Raw genomic sequence first — 20292 nt, forward strand, 5'->3', positions numbered from 1 at the left:
CACTTATCTAAAGTTAGTAACGTTCCTTACAAATACCCAGTACGTTTGTAGAAAGGGCCCTTAAAATATATTTTCCGTTTCAAAGATTTAAACTGACTTTGAAGCTGTTAAACATAATTTGATTTTTCCATTACTAGCCCCTTTCAGACCTTAAGTTCAATTTTACTTTTATAAATCAACATATTTTAATAATTTATTTGCCGGGTAAAACAATGAGAAAATGGTGTAACACTACGCGTACAGATGGAAATTAAGATTTCACAACTAATCCTAACACTATGGTACTATGCTAGGCTATCCACTATGAGTAATGCTCCGGCGTCCGGAATCGTTAAGTACTATTCAATGGGTGACCGATGGTGCAAGCGCCGTCGTTGCCGCCGAGTGGTGCAAGTGGTGGTGGTGGTGATGGTGGTACGTTAGCGTGGGCGGAGGAGGCGGAGGCGGTGGATGGCCTGGGGGCGGGGCAACTGTCGGGACACTTGATCCTCCCGCAGTGGCAAATCCACTAGCTACCGCCATTTGTTGCTCGTAGCTGGAATAATGATCGTAGTAGCTTCCGTATCCGGTGTCCAGGCTGTTTCCGGTCGCGGTATTTCCCGGTGGCACTGTGGTGGTTCCCGTGTCAAAGTAGCTAACACCATTGTAACCACTCCCGCTTTCGTAGTAGTGGTGACCCGTCGATTGGTTTCCCCCGAATTGCTGGTGGCTCTGCTGGAGGTGCTGTGGGTGTTGGTGGTGCTGCTGCATCTCGTACTCCGCCTTGGGACTGTAGTAGTAGTCGTAGTTGTCCTCCACATACGGCTGTGTCTCCACGGTGGCGTTGTACTTTATGGTGGGCGGCAGACCCGCCCCCGGCTCTCCTTTGCAGCTGATCTCCTCCTGACCACCACCCAAGTGCTTGATCTGCGAGTAGTTGATGAACTCCGGCTCCGGAGTGGCCAGTTGCGGACTGGACTCGTAGGCCAGTGCCTGACACTGGGTGTGTCCATGGACCGGAGCCCCCATCGAGTAGGCGTTCCCACTCGAGGATTGCTGGTATGCGGCCAGTTCCGAAATGCTGCAGGTGTACGGCAAACTGGGTGATTTACTGGGAGCTGCAGTCGCCGCCGTCGGAGTTGCATGGTAGATGGGATAGTTGTACGTGATGTGCTGGTGGTTGACAGTGAACACATTCGCGGCGGTCTCGCAGGGCGCCGAGGACTCGGATCCACTCAGGGGCCAGGAGTTGGTGCCGTAATTCGAGGACTGCGACAATTGGTGGCTCCTCGCCGTGGTGCTGGTGTCCTCCAGGTAGCTGCAGGTGCAGTGGCTGTAGCTGGTGCACTTGCCACAAGCTGAGGAGGAAAGGAAAATTATAAGAGGTATATAATAAAAATCTGAATAATAGGATAAAAATTTAAGCAATACTCAAAATATATTATTCATTCCAGAAAGCATTTTAACTTAATTTAAAAGAAAATAATAACCAAAGTATTTAATGTTTTAGTAACTTTTTTTCATATCGTACAAAACTTCTCTGTTAAAACGTGGCTACATAAAGCTGGTATTGATTACTTAATAAAAGTGCTGTAAATAATTTTGCTTTTTAAGTAATATATTAAAACAGTTCTATTAATTTTAAGACGATGAGATTAAATCTTCAATGCAAAGGAAATAAAAAATGCTTATTTCAAAACTAAATATTTATTTTTTTCCTTTACTCTTTTTAATTTGCTTACCATTATACTGGTATATATCCAAGGCGGAGTGGCTCAAAGGATTACTGGCAGCAGGACGCTTAAGGACCTTGCTCATGAGACTGTGCTGTTGCTGCTGTGAGTAAAGCGAGATTATGATTATGATTGACTTCCAAAGACTCTATATTTCTAACTCACCTTCACCTGCTTGACCAGACCCGCAATAACCGACTTTTTGCCCACCGATCCGTTGGCGGACTTTCCCCCCAGCGGCACCCTGCCAAAGGCCCTCTTGGAAACGCTGGAGTTCTTCGGATCCGGACGCAGGTGGTCGTGCACTCCCTTGGCCTGGAAGAAGATGGCGTTGCCGGAGTGCCGCCAGAAGTGGGTCACCGGATAGCCGCAGTGACCGCGACACGGCTTGATCTCCAGTCTGCCGCCACGACAACTCTTGTTGGGACAGGCCTTGCCCTCCTGCTTCCGACGCGCCTTGTCGCAAATGGCCGGACGCAGATTGATCTTGGATCCGTTGGGCAGGGTGCAGTGCTGGGAGCAGACCAGCACGCCCAGGCAGCTCTTCTTCAGGATGTTCACATTGTGGTTGTTCGTGTTGCGCATGGCCCAGCCGGAGATGTGCTTCTTGGCCTCCTCGTTGTGCAGCGAGTAAATGTGCCGGACGTGGCCATCGCTCCACTCGTTGAACTCGTCGAACTCCTGGTCGGGAACATGCGGCACAATGGCATCGTTGATGTCCCACTCCCGCTTTCCCTTGCCCCCCGACGCCGCCGGCATGGTCATGGATCCACCTGCCTGCTGCTGACCAGGACTTGGATTGTGGCCCGGATCCGGACCCTGACTATGGGACTGGGCGAACTGGGCGTGCTGAGAATGATCGGGCTGCTGTGTGAGAAGTTGCTGCGACTTAAAGTTGTAGCCATTTCTGTGAAGGATTAGGGGAATACATTTTAAGTTTCATTCTTTACTTAATCTTATAATATTATTTATTTGTATAAAGAAATTTCAGAAATTTCGTTTAAAATTTGAAAGATACCTTTAGCTATATGGATGCTTTTCAATCGTTAGAAATGTATTATTTGCATGCTCTAAATACACTTAACTTCCTGAGCTCTTAAGGTGAATAGACTTTATTGCAAAACGTTTAAATTATGTGTCGTCATATCGTTTTACATTTTTTTTCCTATTTTTACTATTAATTATTGCTTTTGCAACCGCTGTTTTTAAAACACTAAGGGCTTACCAACAAGAGTTGTCGTGGCGGCATTACTAGACGCAAACTAAAGGAAATCATTTTTTGGCTTGTGAATTTATTAATTTTTATCCCCATTTTAATAAAATTATTATAAATAGCTGCTAACGAAACCGCTGGACTAAATATTACAAATTCTTGGAAGTTTGATTTATAAATTTAATTTATAAATAACAAAAATAGAAATTGATGTAAATATATCCATTGGCTTTTAAAATTGATTTAAATTTTTTTTTTAGAGTAATCCATTGAGTTAAGCATAAGACTTAAATGTTAATTTATATGTTTACTTTTATATAATAGAAAAAAATTATTATTCGTTGCCCTTTAAATTTAAACACCTCTTCTTCTCTGGAATTAAATGACAGGCAATGTTCTGAGTCACAATTTGATGCTCAATTGAAACACTTTATATTACCACTCTTAACCGCAAGTAAAAACTTTAAGTGATCCATTTAACTGGGACTTAATCGCCCAGGCTTAAGCATCGTTTAAGGAAATTGAAATCCTATCTTAATTGCGCCCTAAACTGTTTCGTAGGGGGTCAGTCATAGAGACCTGCCAATCAAATGGGACGTTTGTGAGGTTTACGAGCGCCATGAAGCGCATCGCTCTTTAGGTCCAGTTTAAAGGGCCGGTACCGTTAGCCCCAAATCCACCTCGGGCGGTAATCCAAGCTGGCCAGAATCGTAATCGTAATTCGAGCGCCAGTTGCGAAGGCGGGAGGGCAAATTAAACCGACACTTCGGATCGTGAGTCAGCGTGGAGTGTGGAGTGTGGAGTTGCTAGACTCGATGGAGGGCCTCGGCCGAGATTCTCCATGTGTGTGGGAGTTATTAGAGACGCGCTCAGCAATTAGCAATAAATTTGTTTGGACCGAGTTCTGTCCATCGGTGATCCCCTGAGCGTTTTTATGTGTACTTGGAAGTCAGCAGGTTGCTCGCTGTCTAATATCGAATACCTGGGCATTGGGATCGCTTGGTGGTCTCTGGGTTCCCCGATCGCCGATCACCGATCCCCGAATGAACCTGTTCGTGGTTAGTGATTGGTTCGCTTTGTTTTGGGTCCGTAAATTGACTGCTCGACACTTCGGGGCGCTCGTTAGTCGCGCTTATCTGATGCTGATAGCGTCTCACTTCGTTCCCGATATGTGTTTTTTTTTTGGTTACCCCTCCTGGGCTCATAATAAGTTTGTCACCTAGAAAATATGTCTCTATAAATCGGAGAAGGGCCGGGGCAACTCTTTGACCCTTTCACTCGAGCGCCGCTCCGCCTACGACTGTGTGTGGTCCGGTGCCGGGTCCGCGATCCCAGGCACACCCCGCGGCTCTTTGGAGCGGACTGGAGCGGCGTGCCATTAACTAAGCTGTGGCCCATGCCCAGCGTGATAATAAAGCGTTTGAAGTCATTTACATTTTACCCACCCTCCCCCGCTGCCTCTTTAGCGTTTGATTTGTGGCCCATTCCTCATCTCAGATTGATCGGAGGTGTTTGTAAGCTCAACACTTACGCAGATGCTTGGGATTAGCGCGTGTCAACATGGTCTATGGGTTCGGATTAAGAATAATTGGAAGAAATAGTGTAAAGATCATTTTCTAAGTCATCATAAGGATGCAAATAGAATGATATTACTCTATATGGAACTGTAGTGCGACATCTGATTATCATTAATACTTATAGATATACGGAAAATCTTATTTTTGTTCCTTTTTACTGTCTTGGGATTAAAAGCATACTATTTTATAGATTTAAAAGATTTTAAAGTTATCAGAAAGTCGTGCCTTACTTAAATTGTTGATTTCACTCTCTTAATGAACCGTCGATTTTATGTTACTTGGAACTATACATTTTCTGGCAATGCATTTAAAAACACATTAAAAACTCAAAATCATTGTTTTAAATTGAGGTTGTTTTTTTATTTGTTCTTTTAATGAAAATTAACAGAAAGAATATTATTTTAATATACGAAAATCATGATCGTACAAATAGGTACTTTCGTAATTATGTTATTGAAATGTTTAAATAAAAACTGTTCTAGTTATAAACCTCATTCTCATATGAAACTAATTTACAACAGTATTTAAAGCAATACTTTATTTTACACATTCTATGAACGTTACGAGTCCGAACAGACTCAAAAAACGTTCCTCCAAGTACAATATTATTAATTAAAGGATATAAATTGATTTGTCACGAACTTAAATTAAAAGACATGTATGAATCTAGACAAATTTTAATATGTTATAGATAACAAAACTTTATCCCAATATAACCTAAATAAAAGAGTTTCTGTACTTTTTACATTGCCCGTCAAAGGAGGCATTTAAGAACTTACATAACAACCATATTCCAAATGAACCAGCGTCTTTAATCCAGATATTTGACGATATAAGTGGTGTATCCAATAAACGGTTAACCGGACTCTTAAATGAGTTTTGTGCTACTTGAAAGCCCTTCCGAACAGGCAACACTTGAGCATTGTAATCCAATTAGGCGACACTTGTGTATGATGGGCACTTGTGTCTTGTATTTTGTATTTCGCGGATAGCCGTCGCTAGTTTATGCTTAGTACGGTACGGATTGCGCACGCGACGCCGACGACGAGAGACAGCGGTGAGAATGACGACCTTTTCACTAAGCCCCAAGCAACCTGTGATGAGCGAGCGATTTGTGTGCAGCAGGGCGGGATGTGCGCGCGTATCTGGCAGATACGAAAAACAAAAGAGCAGCGGCAGCAGCAGACAAAAACAAACTTCGGCGAGCGAGTGGTGCCAAGTTTTGTCAACAAAGGAATGGTATTATGGCTCTGGCTCCACCTACAAAAACCAACAAAATGCCAAAGAGTCGGGGGAGGGGGGATGGCGGGGGCAGCGACGAGCCACCCGCATAATTTGCCAAAAACTCCACGCAGCCACGAAGAGGAGCCGTCGCAGCTGCCGGAGTGGTAAAACGTATCCGTCAGATACATTGTCTTCCAGGCAGCGACCACTTCCAGTCGCTCCTCGCCTGCGATTGGTCGGATAAACTCGCTCACACTCACATTCATTCCATTGCATCGGGGGTTTCTCTCTCTCCTCGAGAGAGAGAGAGAGAGTTTTTGAAGTTCCGGAGGGGAAGATGGAGGAATTTCTGCGGGGAGGGGGGATACATTTGTACACTCGATAAGCATCACAGAAATTTAATTACTTATTATGCCGCTTATCAGTCCCCATTGTTCTGTTTAAGGATATGCCAACAAAAAGCAATAGAAACCACAGAGAGAGCATAGATATTCAAGGGTTTATCGTTGGCCATGCTCGGCAGATTAGTGGCATGATTAATGGACTGGGTAGTGTCGGACTATTCCGTTTAATACATACATTAAACATTTTAGATTAAATTATATTCACATTTCCCATGCATTTTTAATAACAGAAATCGATTCCATTTTGTATCTATACATTTTGAACGAATTGAATGCACTCCCTAATGGGATTTATTTAATTTTCATTCTTCAATAAGATATACGTACAAAGTATACAAATATTTTTGAAAAATTTGTTATTCGTTGCACTGGAGAAATGAATATGACTTGCAAAATGTTTTATATATTCACACAAATATTAGTCCAATTCGTAGTAAATTAAGCATTAGCAAACCACTTGTAATGGAATAGAAAAATTAATTTTTTATTTCAATTTTTGGAGTCAGTAATGTGTGAATAGGCAATCAGATTACTGTGTGAAAAGTTGCTAAGCATTTTACTTATTTTAACTCATTTGGAAAGGAACATGAGAACTCTTCTTCCACTTCTCTCCATCCAAAGATACTTTCTTTGGTCAATGACTTAAATGTCAGTTAGGTTTATTAGGAGCCACAACATCAGAATACACAAGTGGCAACAATATCAGGGCCATTTCAGCCAGAGGGTGAACTTTTTTGGGGGGCGGGGGTACTTCTGGGCCTAATGCTTGCTGCGTCTTTTGTTTTCACCTGATCAGCCCGCATCGCCATTTGGGCCAAAGTTACAGGCCACAAAAAATAAAATACAATTTATGCATCCACTTGGTAGCACACACACAATTAACAAACGAAGAAGAGCAATTTAACAGGGAGAAAAAATAAAGAAATGGAGGAGCAAATAGGCGTTAAAGTGAAAATTGTGAGTGCCGTTGACAGGAAATGTAAATGGTAACAAAAATGGAAACAGCGGCCAGTGGCAACTGTTGCTGCTGCCGCTGCTCAGCGACTGTGACTCGTAATTAAAAAGGGCAAGGGGGCGGGGGACAGGAGGGGATTGGGCAGTTATACGGGATTGGGCCTGTAAACGCGTAACTACGAGGTAGTACTAGTACGCTGCTGGCCATTTGCCCCTCCGCTGCTGCTGCTGTCGTTTTAACGCTCCACGGCAAATGATACGGGTGACAAATACACGTAGCATACCAGACCAAAACAGACCAGAAAGTGGTAGAAGTATTCACAATTTTACAACTAGCTAAACAGTTTCCCCCGAGTATCTATCTCGATCCGGCTTATCGCTGTGTTTCTATCTCGATCCGGCTTATCGCTGTGTTTCGACTTGGTTCGGTTTAGTTTTCTGCCTGCCAGCTGCTTGGGGTTTTCGCAATTAATTGCCCAACATTATTTTATAAGCATGCGTAGTTTAATGTAGGTACACACACCCGGTGTGGTCCCACCTCGAAGTCATAGATCCAGAGTCACGCTGGGATCGGGCGGCCATCTAATGAGCGCGTGCTCCGAGAGCGCAAAGCTCCAGCTGTTCCAAGAAGGGCCTGTCATTGGGGTATCCACGGCTCCACTCCGGTTCATTGTGTTCCAAAATATTCCATAATTTGGTTTTGGCGCATCAAATTAATCATCGATCTGTTAAAATAAATAAAAACTGGTGTACATTGTAATGGATTTCCGAGTAGTCTGCGCGCCAAGCTTTCGACCTAAAAATATTAATAATTAATTTGTGGAGGAGCACTTGGAGAAAAGGGTTTAGTTTAAGAGGTCTTCTTTCTAAATATATTGCTTTATATCAGGTAATTAATGGAACTGAGGTTTTATTATGAATTAAAACCATGATTATCATGTTATTTTTAACTGATTTAAATAGCTGCACTGACAAAAAAGCTCTTTAGACCACTGCAATCATAGATTACCCCAATTAAAAAGGAGTCTCTTAGTCAGTCGTGAATATTGATGACCCCTATGATGTCCGCACAAATACATTCGATTGTTGACACATTCCCACAAAATGTTTCTCCGACTGTAGCTTAATCTCGGACCACAGTGAAGTGTGACTTTTGTGGCACCCAGCAAAGACAAAGACCGAAGGCAATTTTTCCATTTACGCAATTAATTGGCCGTCACGCAGGGAGGTCCGCTAATAGACCAAGTTTGAGACCCAAACCCTACAGCAAAGCTCATCACACAACTACGACGGATTAACGTTTTGCCTATTGACTGATTGATATACACTCGCATCACCCACAAAAAAAGCCCCACAACAATAACGCGAACAAGAGGAATTGATTTTTGAGAAATTTTGACAAATGTCTGGGGAGCCTTCGGCGGGTTAGGCCAATGCTAATGGACCTCTTGGAGTCGTGGTCTTATAAATGAGCTCGATTAGAACCCAATTACAAGGGTGGAATGCTTTGAGGGCCCCAAGACAAGCCATCTACCCGGTCGCATTACTTTTGATCGTAAAATTATGACCCATAAATTTAATTTTATGACTTCTTTCGCCTAACAGAACCATCACAAAAACCACAAAAAAAAAGCCAGAAAAAAGAAGATATCAAAAGTAGCGAGTCCCGAATGTGGTCCAATGTAAGGAAGGTAAGGTGCCAAAATTACGCAGAGTGCGGACTGTAATTTTCGCACCGGAGGTGCTTAAAGACCCTGCCATTTCCTCATCACCCAAATTACCCGAATTCGCATCGCAGCCGGAGTTGCGCTGTCCTACACTTTAATCAGCTAAATGGACTGTTGAAAATTCGGCACATTCGCGGCATAAATAACCCGGCGCAGTTGGCTCCCGACAACGTAGTCCTCCCTCCAACTTATTGTTTGCATAATGAGCTTGGGGCGGGATTCCATTCCGGGCCTAATGTGCTCTGCTCATGAGCAGCTTGATTGGGGGCCAGCCACTGCGGCAGTGGTATGTCAAGGAACCCTCAGCCCTCATAATGGGATGGAAGATCGAAGATCGAAGATCGAAGCTGGAATGATGGATACACATATGGAGCTCTGGCATTTGCAGTTAGATGCCTCCGGTCCTTAGCGGTTCGTTCTGCAAGACAATTAAATCGGCGCCATATACCAATATGAGTATGAAGGAAGTATAAAAAGTATTTGAGGCAAGTGTATAGAAACCAATCAATTCCCTTTGGCTTCTTTGGCCAATTAAATACCCAACTCGAGTTTTATTGTTATTGAATTCTTTCTTTAAAATAATACAGCTACTATAACAGCAATAACAGAGACAATATAATTTAAATGAAGTACATGGCACATTCCATATCAACTAAAAGTAGTTATTAAAGTGTACACTTCCTCAGGCGAATATGGGGCGAAAGAGTGGTCATTCGTCAAAATAAGTATATGCTTAATATAACAATTACAGTGCCCTATAATTTTAAGTGATATTGTAAGCTTAAAACAACGAGGAGGCTGAGTTGATATGGAATGTGTCATTTATTTAAATAGGCTTATAAAGACTCTTCTTATGTTAAAAAGAATTCGATTTTCTTAAGATCCGTTTCTGTTCTTTTCCTTGTCCTTCTCCTGACCAAACTCTTTATCTAAAGCGCATTAATTAAAAGCCAGTGCTCCTGTGTCCCAGATACTGCGATAAGATAAGCCCCAACCAGCTGGGAGGTGATGAGAGCCAATCCAGCCCAACTGGATTGTTGATTTGGATTTCGATTTCGTTTAGCAGTGGCAGCAGATGGCCCACAAAACAGTCGCAATTGCGAACCGAGAAATCTCTGACCAACATCCCGCATGCGGCGGTGGTAATCAAGTCATCCCATTCCAAGCCATCCCGTTGAGATCCCAGATCCCCGATCACAGACCAGAAGAGACCCCAAACCGAAACCAGACGACAGCGGCACGCACGACTTGACCTGCCTCAAGAGCAGCTGGATGGGATCGGGAAAAGGGATCGGGAAAAGGGGATTGGGAATCGGGGTATCGAAGACGCCAAGAAGTGAACGGTCCGCATAACCGTTTAAGTTAATTACGATTATGATTACGATTATGATTATGGCATGAGCTTTAGCCAGAGCCTAACTTATCAGCCCATCAATGGGGGATTATAGAAATGAAAAGTGCTGCGTGCAGTCAGCGGAATCAGAATATTGATATTCAATTAGTGTAACTGGTTAACAGGTGGTACGCCGCAGAACGAACCAAAGTAAATAATAACAACAATTAATTTGGTTTCGGAAATTATGGGCGTGTGGATGCAGGGCACGTAGATGGGATGGCACGGGTTAATACTTGGCCCCCCCTCCACTCCACATCCACGAGCACCTTTTTTCAAGCAGACCACGAAGAGGAAGTGGCTAAGACTGCGGCAAGCCGCCAGTCCAACAGCTGCACTTCTTCTGGCCCAGAGTTATGCTGGTCCTTGGCTTCTTCATACCATTCCCCTTCCCCTTCCCCTTCTGCTGCCTCAGTTGCTCTGACTAGACGACACTTGGAGATTTAAGTACCCATGCGCTGGAGTATCCAGCACGTGCTCCGCATTCAGCGCGAGCCCCGTCGAAAGGTGCAAACTGGAAGACACAAAACGAGAAACTCCCACGATCATTTGGGCAGCGGTATCAGCCCACTCGAGATTGATGTATTGATGTTCCCTCCCCGCATGATCGATCATTCCAATATCAACGGCTGCGACTTGCCCTCAAGTCCAAACAAAGCCACTGACAATTGCCTTTGACAGTTTTTACCGTTTCCCCCGACTCATGTTTATGCCATCCCGATTATTTCTGCTGCGGATTGTGCGCCTCTTTTTGCATATGCGGATTCCGGGGCAGGATTCGGATGCGGATTCATACTCAGACTGAAATTCAGGGGAGTGATTGATATCGGACAGTCAGTCAGCCAGTCAGTTCATCAGTCGGGGCAGCTGTTTTGGCAGGCAGTGCTGCCTAATGGATATCAGAGATCTGCAACGAGTCAAACGTTTTGGGGTACACCCGATCATTGACTCGTATCTGGTATGATTCAATCACTTCGCTTGATCCAAAAAGTATGAGCGGTGAGCGAACGTTGTGAGTGAACATTTATGTTGCATCAAACGATCAAAGCTTATCAATGACCGTGTGTGATCGTTCTCAACCGCAGGCATGATCGTTTGTGAGTGCAACATTTCTCATACATGATTGTTGTGATCAAATATTTGGGTTCGCTTGTGTTCGGATGGTTTACATGAGTGGTTTTTTCGTACGGTACTTTTCGTCTGAGATCGGTTTGATCGACTTTGGCTCGTGCCACTTTTTGAGTTTTGTGGCACGCGTTGTTTGACTTTTTCGCCGGCACGCATTAATTTGTAAAGTTTTTAAAAAATGGACATGGAAAGTGTTGCTGAGCAAATTACACATGGCACATACACACTATCTGCCAAACGTAAAGGACGCAGTTTAATTTGGAATGTCTTGGCAGAAATTGTAAAGCCAGACAACACCATATTGACCGGATTCGTATTCTGCCGCACTTGCTCCAAGGTTCTAAAGTACACCGCAAGCCAAACATCTAATTTAAACAGACATAGCTGCTGCAAATTAACTAAGCAGACATCACCTTTAAAATGTGTCTCCGCTTTGGACAAGTCTGAGGCCATAGAAAAATGTACATCGTGGATAACGGAAGACTGTCGACCATTTACAGCTGTGCGTGGATCTGGCTTTCTTAAGCTAGTACAATTTTTCATCAAGATCGGGGCCACTTATGGTGAACACATCGATTTGGAAGACTTATTACCGGATCCCACTACAATTTCTCGAAAGGTTAAAAAGTGCGCCACAGAGAAAAAACAAAATATTAAGGAGGAAATAATTGACATTGTAAGCAGCGGTGGAGCCTCAGCTACAATCGACATGTGGACCGACAACTACGTAAAAAGGAATTTTCTAGGCGTTACATTTCATTACCAAAAGGAGTTTAAATTTTTCGATATTGTTTTGGGCATGAAATCAATGGATTTCCAAAGATCCACAGGTGACAATGTCTTGCGAAAACTTAAAAGCCTGTTCATGGAATTTAATGTTCAAAGTATTGATAATATTAAGTTCATTACTGATAGAGGCTCCAATATGGTCAAAGCTTTGGAACAAAATATTCGCCTAAACTGTAGCAGCCACTTATTCTCAAATGTGTTAGACATCTTCCATCTATTTTAAAAATTCAAAGCCTTTGTGCGCCAAATTCTGAAGATGTCATATCAATTTCGATTTTAAAGGAGAATATCCTTGTTAACATTGATGAAATATGGGTTCCCAATTTAAGTTTGTGGCATAAAGCTGCATATTTCTTATTTCCACCAGCTTTGAATATGCAACCAGATGACATCGCCGAAATTAAAAGATTCTGTGTTTCGCGCATGATAGACAATTCATATACTGCGTTGCTTACAGAAACTGGGTCTTCGTGTCAATCTACACCTTCACTTGCTTCGACATCAAATTTTTCTTTTGATGCTATCGGCAGTGAGATAACTGATTTAAATTCGACTATACAAGCCGCAGCACCTGATAAAAACAACGACGCTTTCTTTTTTCCAAATTTAATAAAACCATCGAACTTAAAAAATCCAAGAAACGCCCGAGGACGAACTTGAAAAGTATTGCAAGGAATTCGTTGAAATAGACTACAAATTTAGTTTAATTGAATGGTGGCAAAGTAAACAAAATAAATACCCCTTGTTGTCAAAACTAGCGATCCAGATACATTCAATTCCAGCTAGCAGTGCGGCAGCTGAACGATCTTTTTCATTGGCTGGAAACATTATTACAGAAAAACGAAACCGATTGGAGCCACGATCAGTTGACAGTTTGCTTTTTCTAAATTCTTATTATAAAAATTATAATACTTAGTTTAGATTTAAGACTACATATGTACATTTTAAAACAAGAATATTGAATATTGCTGTTAATAGTTTTTTATTTTTTTATATGAATTAATTTTTAAATTTTTTTATTTTTTAATTTAATTTTTTTAATTTGAACCTAATATGAAAAATAAAAACTTGTTCATTTAATCCTCCAACTAGCAACTAGCCTTTTCATTTTATTTGTTGATCGCAATCAACTCGAGTATTTTAGTCTTACTCACAATCAACTCATTCACATCGTCCACTAAATCGAATCGATCATGATCGGTTCGAGATGATTGCGAGTTTGGCAACGTTCATTTCATGGACTCGAACACGAAGCAAAAAATCAGCATGTTGATCGACCCGAAGAGCGACGATGAGCTAAAAGAACTCAAAAGCAAAATGATGCACGAGCATGATTATTCTCCGAATTTTTATTTCGGGTGTGCATCACTCACAATCACATTTCTGCAGAATGAGTTGAGTTGAATTGAGCGAAATTTGGGCACGCTGATCGAGTTGACTCGATCATACTCGTTGCAGATCTCTGATGGATATTTAAATTGCATTGTTCGGAGATATTGTTAGGCTAGTGTAAACAAGAAGGTGCAAAAAGAGGCAAAATTATATTAAAAATTACCTAGAATCGTACCTTAATTGTTCTTTTAAAATTTTAACAGACCTTAAAATGTTCTTTGTAAAATGTAAAAGATACGAAATCTTTTACTGGAACTTCCAAATTACTAAAAGAAATATTTTATTCCGCAAGTTAATTTTAAATAAATTTTAGTGGCTTTTGGTTATTTGTGCGAGTCGACCTGGTAAATACTCAGATTGTCTATTTATTTATATAAACTTAACACTCAATACTAATAAGTTGCACAGAATATTTAATTCATACTTATGTTATGAATATGCATAGTATTCATAATTATAGTTATAGTTAAATACTGTAGATTCGAATTTTACATTTAATTTATTTTAACAGTTCAATTTAACTAACCAAAGAAAGATTGTTTTAGAATAATAAAACCAACTAAAAAACTTGCAAACTAAACATACCATGCCTATATAAACAATTTTCACTTTCCGCTGAAAATGGGACTTCTGGATTTGAATCCCAAATTATTATATACATTTATTTTGTCTTGTTGTCCATACCATACCTAACATACAATTTGATGCACTCTATTCTTTGTTCCATTCCCGCATAAATAGTTACACCTTTTTGTCGCGTGTCTGATGCCGAGGCTCCATCAGAATCATAATAAAAACCACCTAAACAAATCCCACTAATTAACAACAGAATCGCGGGCGTATTATCGCATTCAAATTAGCATCGGACACACCAGGCAAATAATAATAGACGAATAGGAAACCCAAAATGCATGGCAAAATATTTGGCAATTTTTATGTGGAAATTGCAGGCCCAAAAACAGTAGGTAAACAAGCGAAATAACCAAACAATGAAGGGAGCAGCAGCCACCACGATTTTGTGGGCCATAAATAACTCGAATCATTTGGCCCAGAACGACCTCGTCAGCAGGACACTCGAAAAATGCAACTGCGTTTCATTAGTCAATGTACATTTACGGAAAGGGGAGGTGAGGGTTGGCCCGATGAATAGCACCACTCCCGAAACAGAATTCGATGCTAATTTCGGGCTAATAAATTATACCTTTTGACAGTCATGCTTTGCCAATTTTATCTTTCGAGATCCTCACTGATTGCAATCGAGGTTTTCCATATTGATTGCTATCGGTGTTTTCCATACTGATTGCTATCGCTGTTTTCCATACAGATTGCTATCAGAGATTTCCAGGGATTTCGTGCTGCAGCCCACACAAGTCACTTCGCTAAATGTCTAGTAATTAAATCAGAGTCGAAATTAAGAGTCTAACATTTTTATAAGGAAAATCCCACAAAATCACCACGGGTCGTCCCCAGAACTCCTTGGCTATTTGCTCGGCAGGAGACGGATGGCCCGAGGGCAATTGCACACTGCACACTGCACACTTCACACCTCGTACCCCACATCTCACACCCCCACCCCTCCAGAATCTGCAGACCCTGGTCCAGAGAGCCAGACACATCCTGTGGCGCATGGCAAGACATCATCTTCGTTTCAGTTGGTGTTTGGTATTTGCTGTTTGGTGTCATTAGCGTCGGGCACTCGGAGGCGTCTGCCTTGGCTGGAGTGCCACCTGCCGAGCCCGTGCCTCGGCTGACGTTACAATTACCTGGTAATGCGATGACGATGACGACGACCACAGAATTACAAAACAACACCCAAGGAGCCCAGGAGATGTCACCTCTACGTGAGCAGAACCAGAGGAGTTCCTCTTCACCTGCGAACCGGTAGAGTCATCAATTTTCATTCCCCAGCTCTATATTGAGTTCCTTGTCGTCTTTGGGAGTTTTTAGCCCATGCGGTTAATCTAGTATTTAATAAAATATATCTAAAGAAAACTTGCAAGTGCGGAAAAAAGTCATTTGAGCTTATTTAAATGCGCTTTAAGAAGTCTATACTTGCAATTTTATGTTCATTTTTGATTGGCAAAACTACGAACAAATTGCTTACTGCTTTTTGTAATTCCCGGCGTTTTTATACCCTTGCAGAGGGTATTATAATTTTGGTCAGAAGTTTGTAACGCAGTGAAGGAGACGATTCCGACCCTATAAAGTATATATATTCTTGATCAGGATCAATAGGGGAGTCGATATAGCCATGTCCGTCTGTCCGTCTGTCCGTCTGTCTGTCTGTTTCAATACCGTTTGCGAGCTCAGTTTAAAAGCTAGCGATCTGAAACTTTCACACTCGTCCTAAAACATGTGTACGCAGATTAAGTTTGAAAATCGCACCGATCGGATGTCTATATCCTATAGCTCCCATAGGAACAATCGGATATATCTTGCAAGAATTGATGATATTTCGCGCAGTGTAAAAGCTATTGACATGAATCTTTCCAAATCGTATTTTTTTATGCATACATTGATCAAGGTAAAGGCGCGTGTCGATCGGACGTCTATATCCTATAGCTCCCATAGGAACAATAGGGTGAAATCGGTCCAAATTTGATGATTATCAGAATATTTCGCGCTGTGTGTAAGCTACTAACATAAATTTTTCCAATTCTTATTTATTTTCGCATATCTTGATTAGGGTAAAAGCGCTTGCCCCTCGAAAGGGTATATCTTAAAGGAGATAGGAAAAATTGTTAAGGGCTGCGAAAGTATCCCTTTTTTTCTATTTGTATATGACATTTTTGCAGTATAAAAGCAATTGACTTGAAACAATGCAAATCTAGTTTTTTTTGTATACCTTATTCCTTTCGCTATTTTTTCACTTTTAGCAATTTCGGCAAAGTCTGCAAGGGTATAAAAACTTCGGCTTGCCGAAGTTAGCTTCCGTCCTCGTTTTGTTATAAAAAATTATTTCGAATAACTTAATATGGCTAGAAAAATTGTTCAACAGCTTAGGGCTGCAATCCAGATATGATAGTGCCCCTGTTATTTTTAAACCCTCTGTGGATTGATTTATATGCTTTTAAAACTGCGTGCTTTGTACATACAAAAAATTAAGATCTTTAATTTAAAGCATTGTAAACTTTTAACATCTAGAGACTGTAGTAAGTTCGATCAGAACCCTTATATTTATGATACATATTTGAAGGGATGTTGGAAATAGTCGCCTTTTCAAGTAGTTGGTTCCCATTGAAGATCGGAGTATATTTATTGGATTACTTTGTCAAAGAGTGGAAAACAAAGCATTTTCACACTGCCCTGGGCGGAGACCCTTGGCCAGAAGCAGCTACCATTTCCCTTTCTTCCCGAAGACCAATATAAATCCAATTAGCACGCCTTTGTCTGATCTAGCACACATTACTGCGGAGAAGGGAAGGCGAGTTGAAGGAGCGGAAGAAAGGAAGCAAACGTATCGAAAGGAAGACGAGCACAATGGGAACTCTTAACACACTTCATCGGGTCGGGATCTCGGCGATATCTCAGGGGTCTCCGCCGAGGGATGTGCCCTCGCCAAAGTTTATGACTTGCGCACCTTTTGTGCTCACCATTAAACGCCATTAGCGGGCATTTAAGGATCGCTTTTCGGCTCTAATTTTCGTAGAGGTCGTCGAGGTTAAAACGGGGTTAGGGTTAGGGTGTTGTTCCGGCACACACCTAATCTAATAAGCCGCAAGCACGCAAACAAGTTCACGTGGGAAAATTGGAGCGCACAGAAAGAACCGCTCCTGGCGAGATAAACGTGGGTCGTCGGGATAATTCTGAGATGGGTGTGTGTGGGAAGTTATTTATGGATTGCCGCCAACTACGAACCGAACTGGCAATTGGATATGGGAAGAGATCGCGAACAACGCCCAATGTCAGTGTGCCAGTGGAATCGCATCAATTGCTGCACTTTATGTGACATAATCCCAGCCAGAACGGCGGCTATAAAAGCCGGGATCTGATGCCCCAGCCTCCACAGTCTCGCGTGGAGCTTGGCAGAATGTGGCGTCTCTGCGGGTTCGTTCTGCTCTTCGGTGGACTTATTTCTGGCCAGGCCAGTGAGGAGGATCTCGGCAAGGCTGTACCGGATGAGGACGACCCCATTGGGAGCAACAAGGAGCTCTCCGACCTGGTTATCACAACAGCTCTGGGCAAGATCCGCGGTACCATACTGCCCTCCCAATCGGGTCGCAATTTCTATGCCTTCCGTGGAATTCCATACGCCAAGCCACCGGTGGATAGCCTTCGTTTCCAGCCTCCAGAACCTGTGGAGCAGTGGTTCGATGTGCTGGATGCCACTTTCGATGGGCCCAAGTGCCCACAGCTGGGACTCATTAGTGGGGATGTGAGCGAGGATTGCCTGCGCGTTAATATATACACCAAGGAGCTGCCCAGCGAGTCGCAGCCGAATGTGCGAAGACCGGTGATCGTGTTCATCCATCCTGGAGGATTCTACTCTTTGTCCGGTCAGAGCAAGAACTTCGCGGGTCCTCAGTACTTCATGGATCGCCGACTGGTGCTGGTCACTTTCAATTACCGCCTGGGATCGCTGGGTTTCCTGGCCACCGGAAGCAGGGATGCCCCGGGAAATATGGGACTCAAGGACCAGGTGCAGCTCCTCCGCTGGATCAAGCTGCACATATCTCGCTTCGGAGGAGATCCCACTTCCATTACTCTTTTGGGTTATGGAGCTGGAGCGATGGCGGTGACCCTGCATATGGTTTCCCCCATGTCGAGGGGTCTCTTTCACAAGGCCATCGTGATGAGTGGAGCAGTCACAGGTCAGTGGTCTCTGCCCGATCACCAGATAGATGTGGCCACCAAGCAGGCAACCCTGCTCCATTGCCACACCGAGAACGTCACCGAAATGGTGGATTGCTTAAGAGGAGTAAGCTTATTAAGTTGCTTTCGAACTTTTTCCTAAAAAATTCTAATTCCCAGAAACACTATTTGGAGTACGCAAACACCTTGCCAAAAATGTTTGAGTTCGACAGGAACAATCCTCTGATTCTGTGGAAGCCTGTTATTGAGCCGGACTTTGGGCAGGAGCGCTTTCTGGTGGAAGATCCCATAAAGAGCTATCAAAACGATGACTTTATGAAAGTGCCCATCATTACAGGAATGACCAAGGATGAGTTTGTGGGCCCAGCCTTATGTAAGTAGGTCCAAAGTTATAGCTTCCTATTGAAAATGACTCTTTTGTAGCCATACTCCAAAGTCCTTCTTTGTTGAGCGCCCTGAATGAGAACTTCGCTTCCTTGGCCCCCGTTTTTTTTATGTACAATGAGAGTGATCCACGAGCGGGTAATATTAGCCTGGAGCTAAAGAATCACTACTTCCAGCAGCAGCCCATCGATGCTAACAGTTCGCTGGAGGCTTTGTCCAATCTCTACTCGGATTCTTTGACTGGTTTTGGAATCCATCGATTTGTGCATCTCGCTGCCAGGTCAACGAAGGTTTACTACTACCGATTCGCGTATCAGGGTGCCAGAAGTCACATTTATTATCCAGAAGATGCACCCTATGGGGTGGTTCACCATGACGATCTGATGTATCTGTTTGTGGAACCCTCGATCAGCCGTATGTTCACAGAAGATGATGATGAATTTCGCATGGTGGACATTATGGTCCGCATGTTCTCTGCTTTTGCATATAAAGGGTAATTGCAAAGTGGTAGGTGGTTAATTCAATTTCCAGCTAAAGGGCTTTTATTTCAGCGATCCCAATAAACCCACTGATTTGGCCTTGAGGGATATCCGCTGGCGTCCTTTCAGCTTCAAGAAACGGTATTATCTAGACATCGGAAAGCATCTTACTCTGCAGGAGAACCTCAATGCCGAACGCTACGAGATCTGGAAACGCCTCTTCCCCCTCAACTGGCGACGTCAGACCAAGGAAGTTTAAAGGATCATGTTTTGTCACAACTGTACTTTTCAAATACAAGCCACTAGGCATATTTATTTAAATTGCTTCACTTTGTTTTTTTTTGCTGCTGCTCAGTTGCCAAGTGACAAGCCAATTGGCATATTTTCAACTCTCCAATTTGATGAGCCTCCCCCTTAATGTTGTTTTGGGTCTTCGTGTCATCGCTGTGTGGGTGCATATATTATACGACAGTCGGCACCCGATAACAGCTCTACGTGTTGTGCATTATGGGTTGTCGTCGATCGCGTGCCATGAAAAGGCACTGTCAGAAATTTAAGGGCTTTAAATTCCAATGTTGGTCCGAAAAATGGAAATATATTATTTTGAAGTTTTAAAATATATTTTATAATATTTAACTTATTCTGAGTAGACTTTTTATATTGAATAAAAACATTGTAGGCACTGACATTCTTTATTAAAATTATGTTTTGACTTAATATTCATAAATATTTTTATCGCAATTCGTGGTTTGAAGTCTGTCTAATTCATGCTAATCTTTAAAATTATAAAGCCATTGAAATTTTTTTAAGACTTTCAAGTTTCAATATAATAAACTTTAATAGTTTTAATATACTTTATAATACAAAATTCAACAAAAAAATATAGAATATTAGCTTTTGACCCAAACTATGTTTTAAAACCTAACGAGAGTAATTTACGGACGTTTTGGGGAAAATAGGTTTAGTTTCTTAACAAATGGATGTAAAACAAATTCTATACATTTGTTTTAAGCCTAAGTTTGATTTTTAACTATTTTATTGTATATCAATATTTTGTTCATTATTTTATTTAAGTGCAGACCACCTCCGCAGAAGTCTCGATTG

The 20292-nt window shown here is 42.2% G+C and overlaps 2 protein-coding genes across 3 annotated transcripts; one reads left to right on the top strand and one right to left on the bottom strand.

Annotated features, from left to right (window-relative positions):
- Window positions 1-212: 212 nt before the first annotated feature.
- Window positions 213-5626, bottom strand: LOC108042869 (transcription factor glial cells missing 2). 2 transcript variants are annotated; one of them, XM_017121346.2, is made up of 4 exons: window positions 5282-5626; window positions 1878-2619; window positions 1722-1812; window positions 213-1337 (listed from the first exon to the last, which is right to left on the bottom strand). In XM_017121346.2, exons 1-4 carry the CDS (start codon window positions 5290-5292, stop codon window positions 343-345), a joined length of 1839 nt encoding a protein of 612 aa, XP_016976835.1. In that variant the 5' UTR covers window positions 5293-5626; the 3' UTR covers window positions 213-342. The 2 variants fall into 2 exon arrangements, with proteins under 2 accessions (XP_016976835.1, XP_016976834.1); XM_017121345.2 differs by having other exon boundaries at window positions 1722-1815.
- Window positions 5627-17543: 11917 nt separating this feature from the next.
- LOC108042867 (juvenile hormone esterase) lies at window positions 17544-19469 on the top strand. Its single transcript, XM_017121343.2, has 4 exons — window positions 17544-18431; window positions 18485-18698; window positions 18749-19202; window positions 19261-19469. Exons 1-4 carry the CDS (start codon window positions 17544-17546, stop codon window positions 19445-19447), a joined length of 1743 nt encoding a protein of 580 aa, XP_016976832.1. The 3' UTR covers window positions 19448-19469.
- Window positions 19470-20292: the final 823 nt, after the last annotated feature.

This window comes from Drosophila rhopaloa, unplaced genomic scaffold (genome assembly GCF_018152115.1).
Source record: "Drosophila rhopaloa isolate 14029-0021.01 unplaced genomic scaffold, ASM1815211v1 contig_2, whole genome shotgun sequence".
Classification (NCBI taxonomy): domain Eukaryota; kingdom Metazoa; phylum Arthropoda; class Insecta; order Diptera; family Drosophilidae; genus Drosophila; species Drosophila rhopaloa.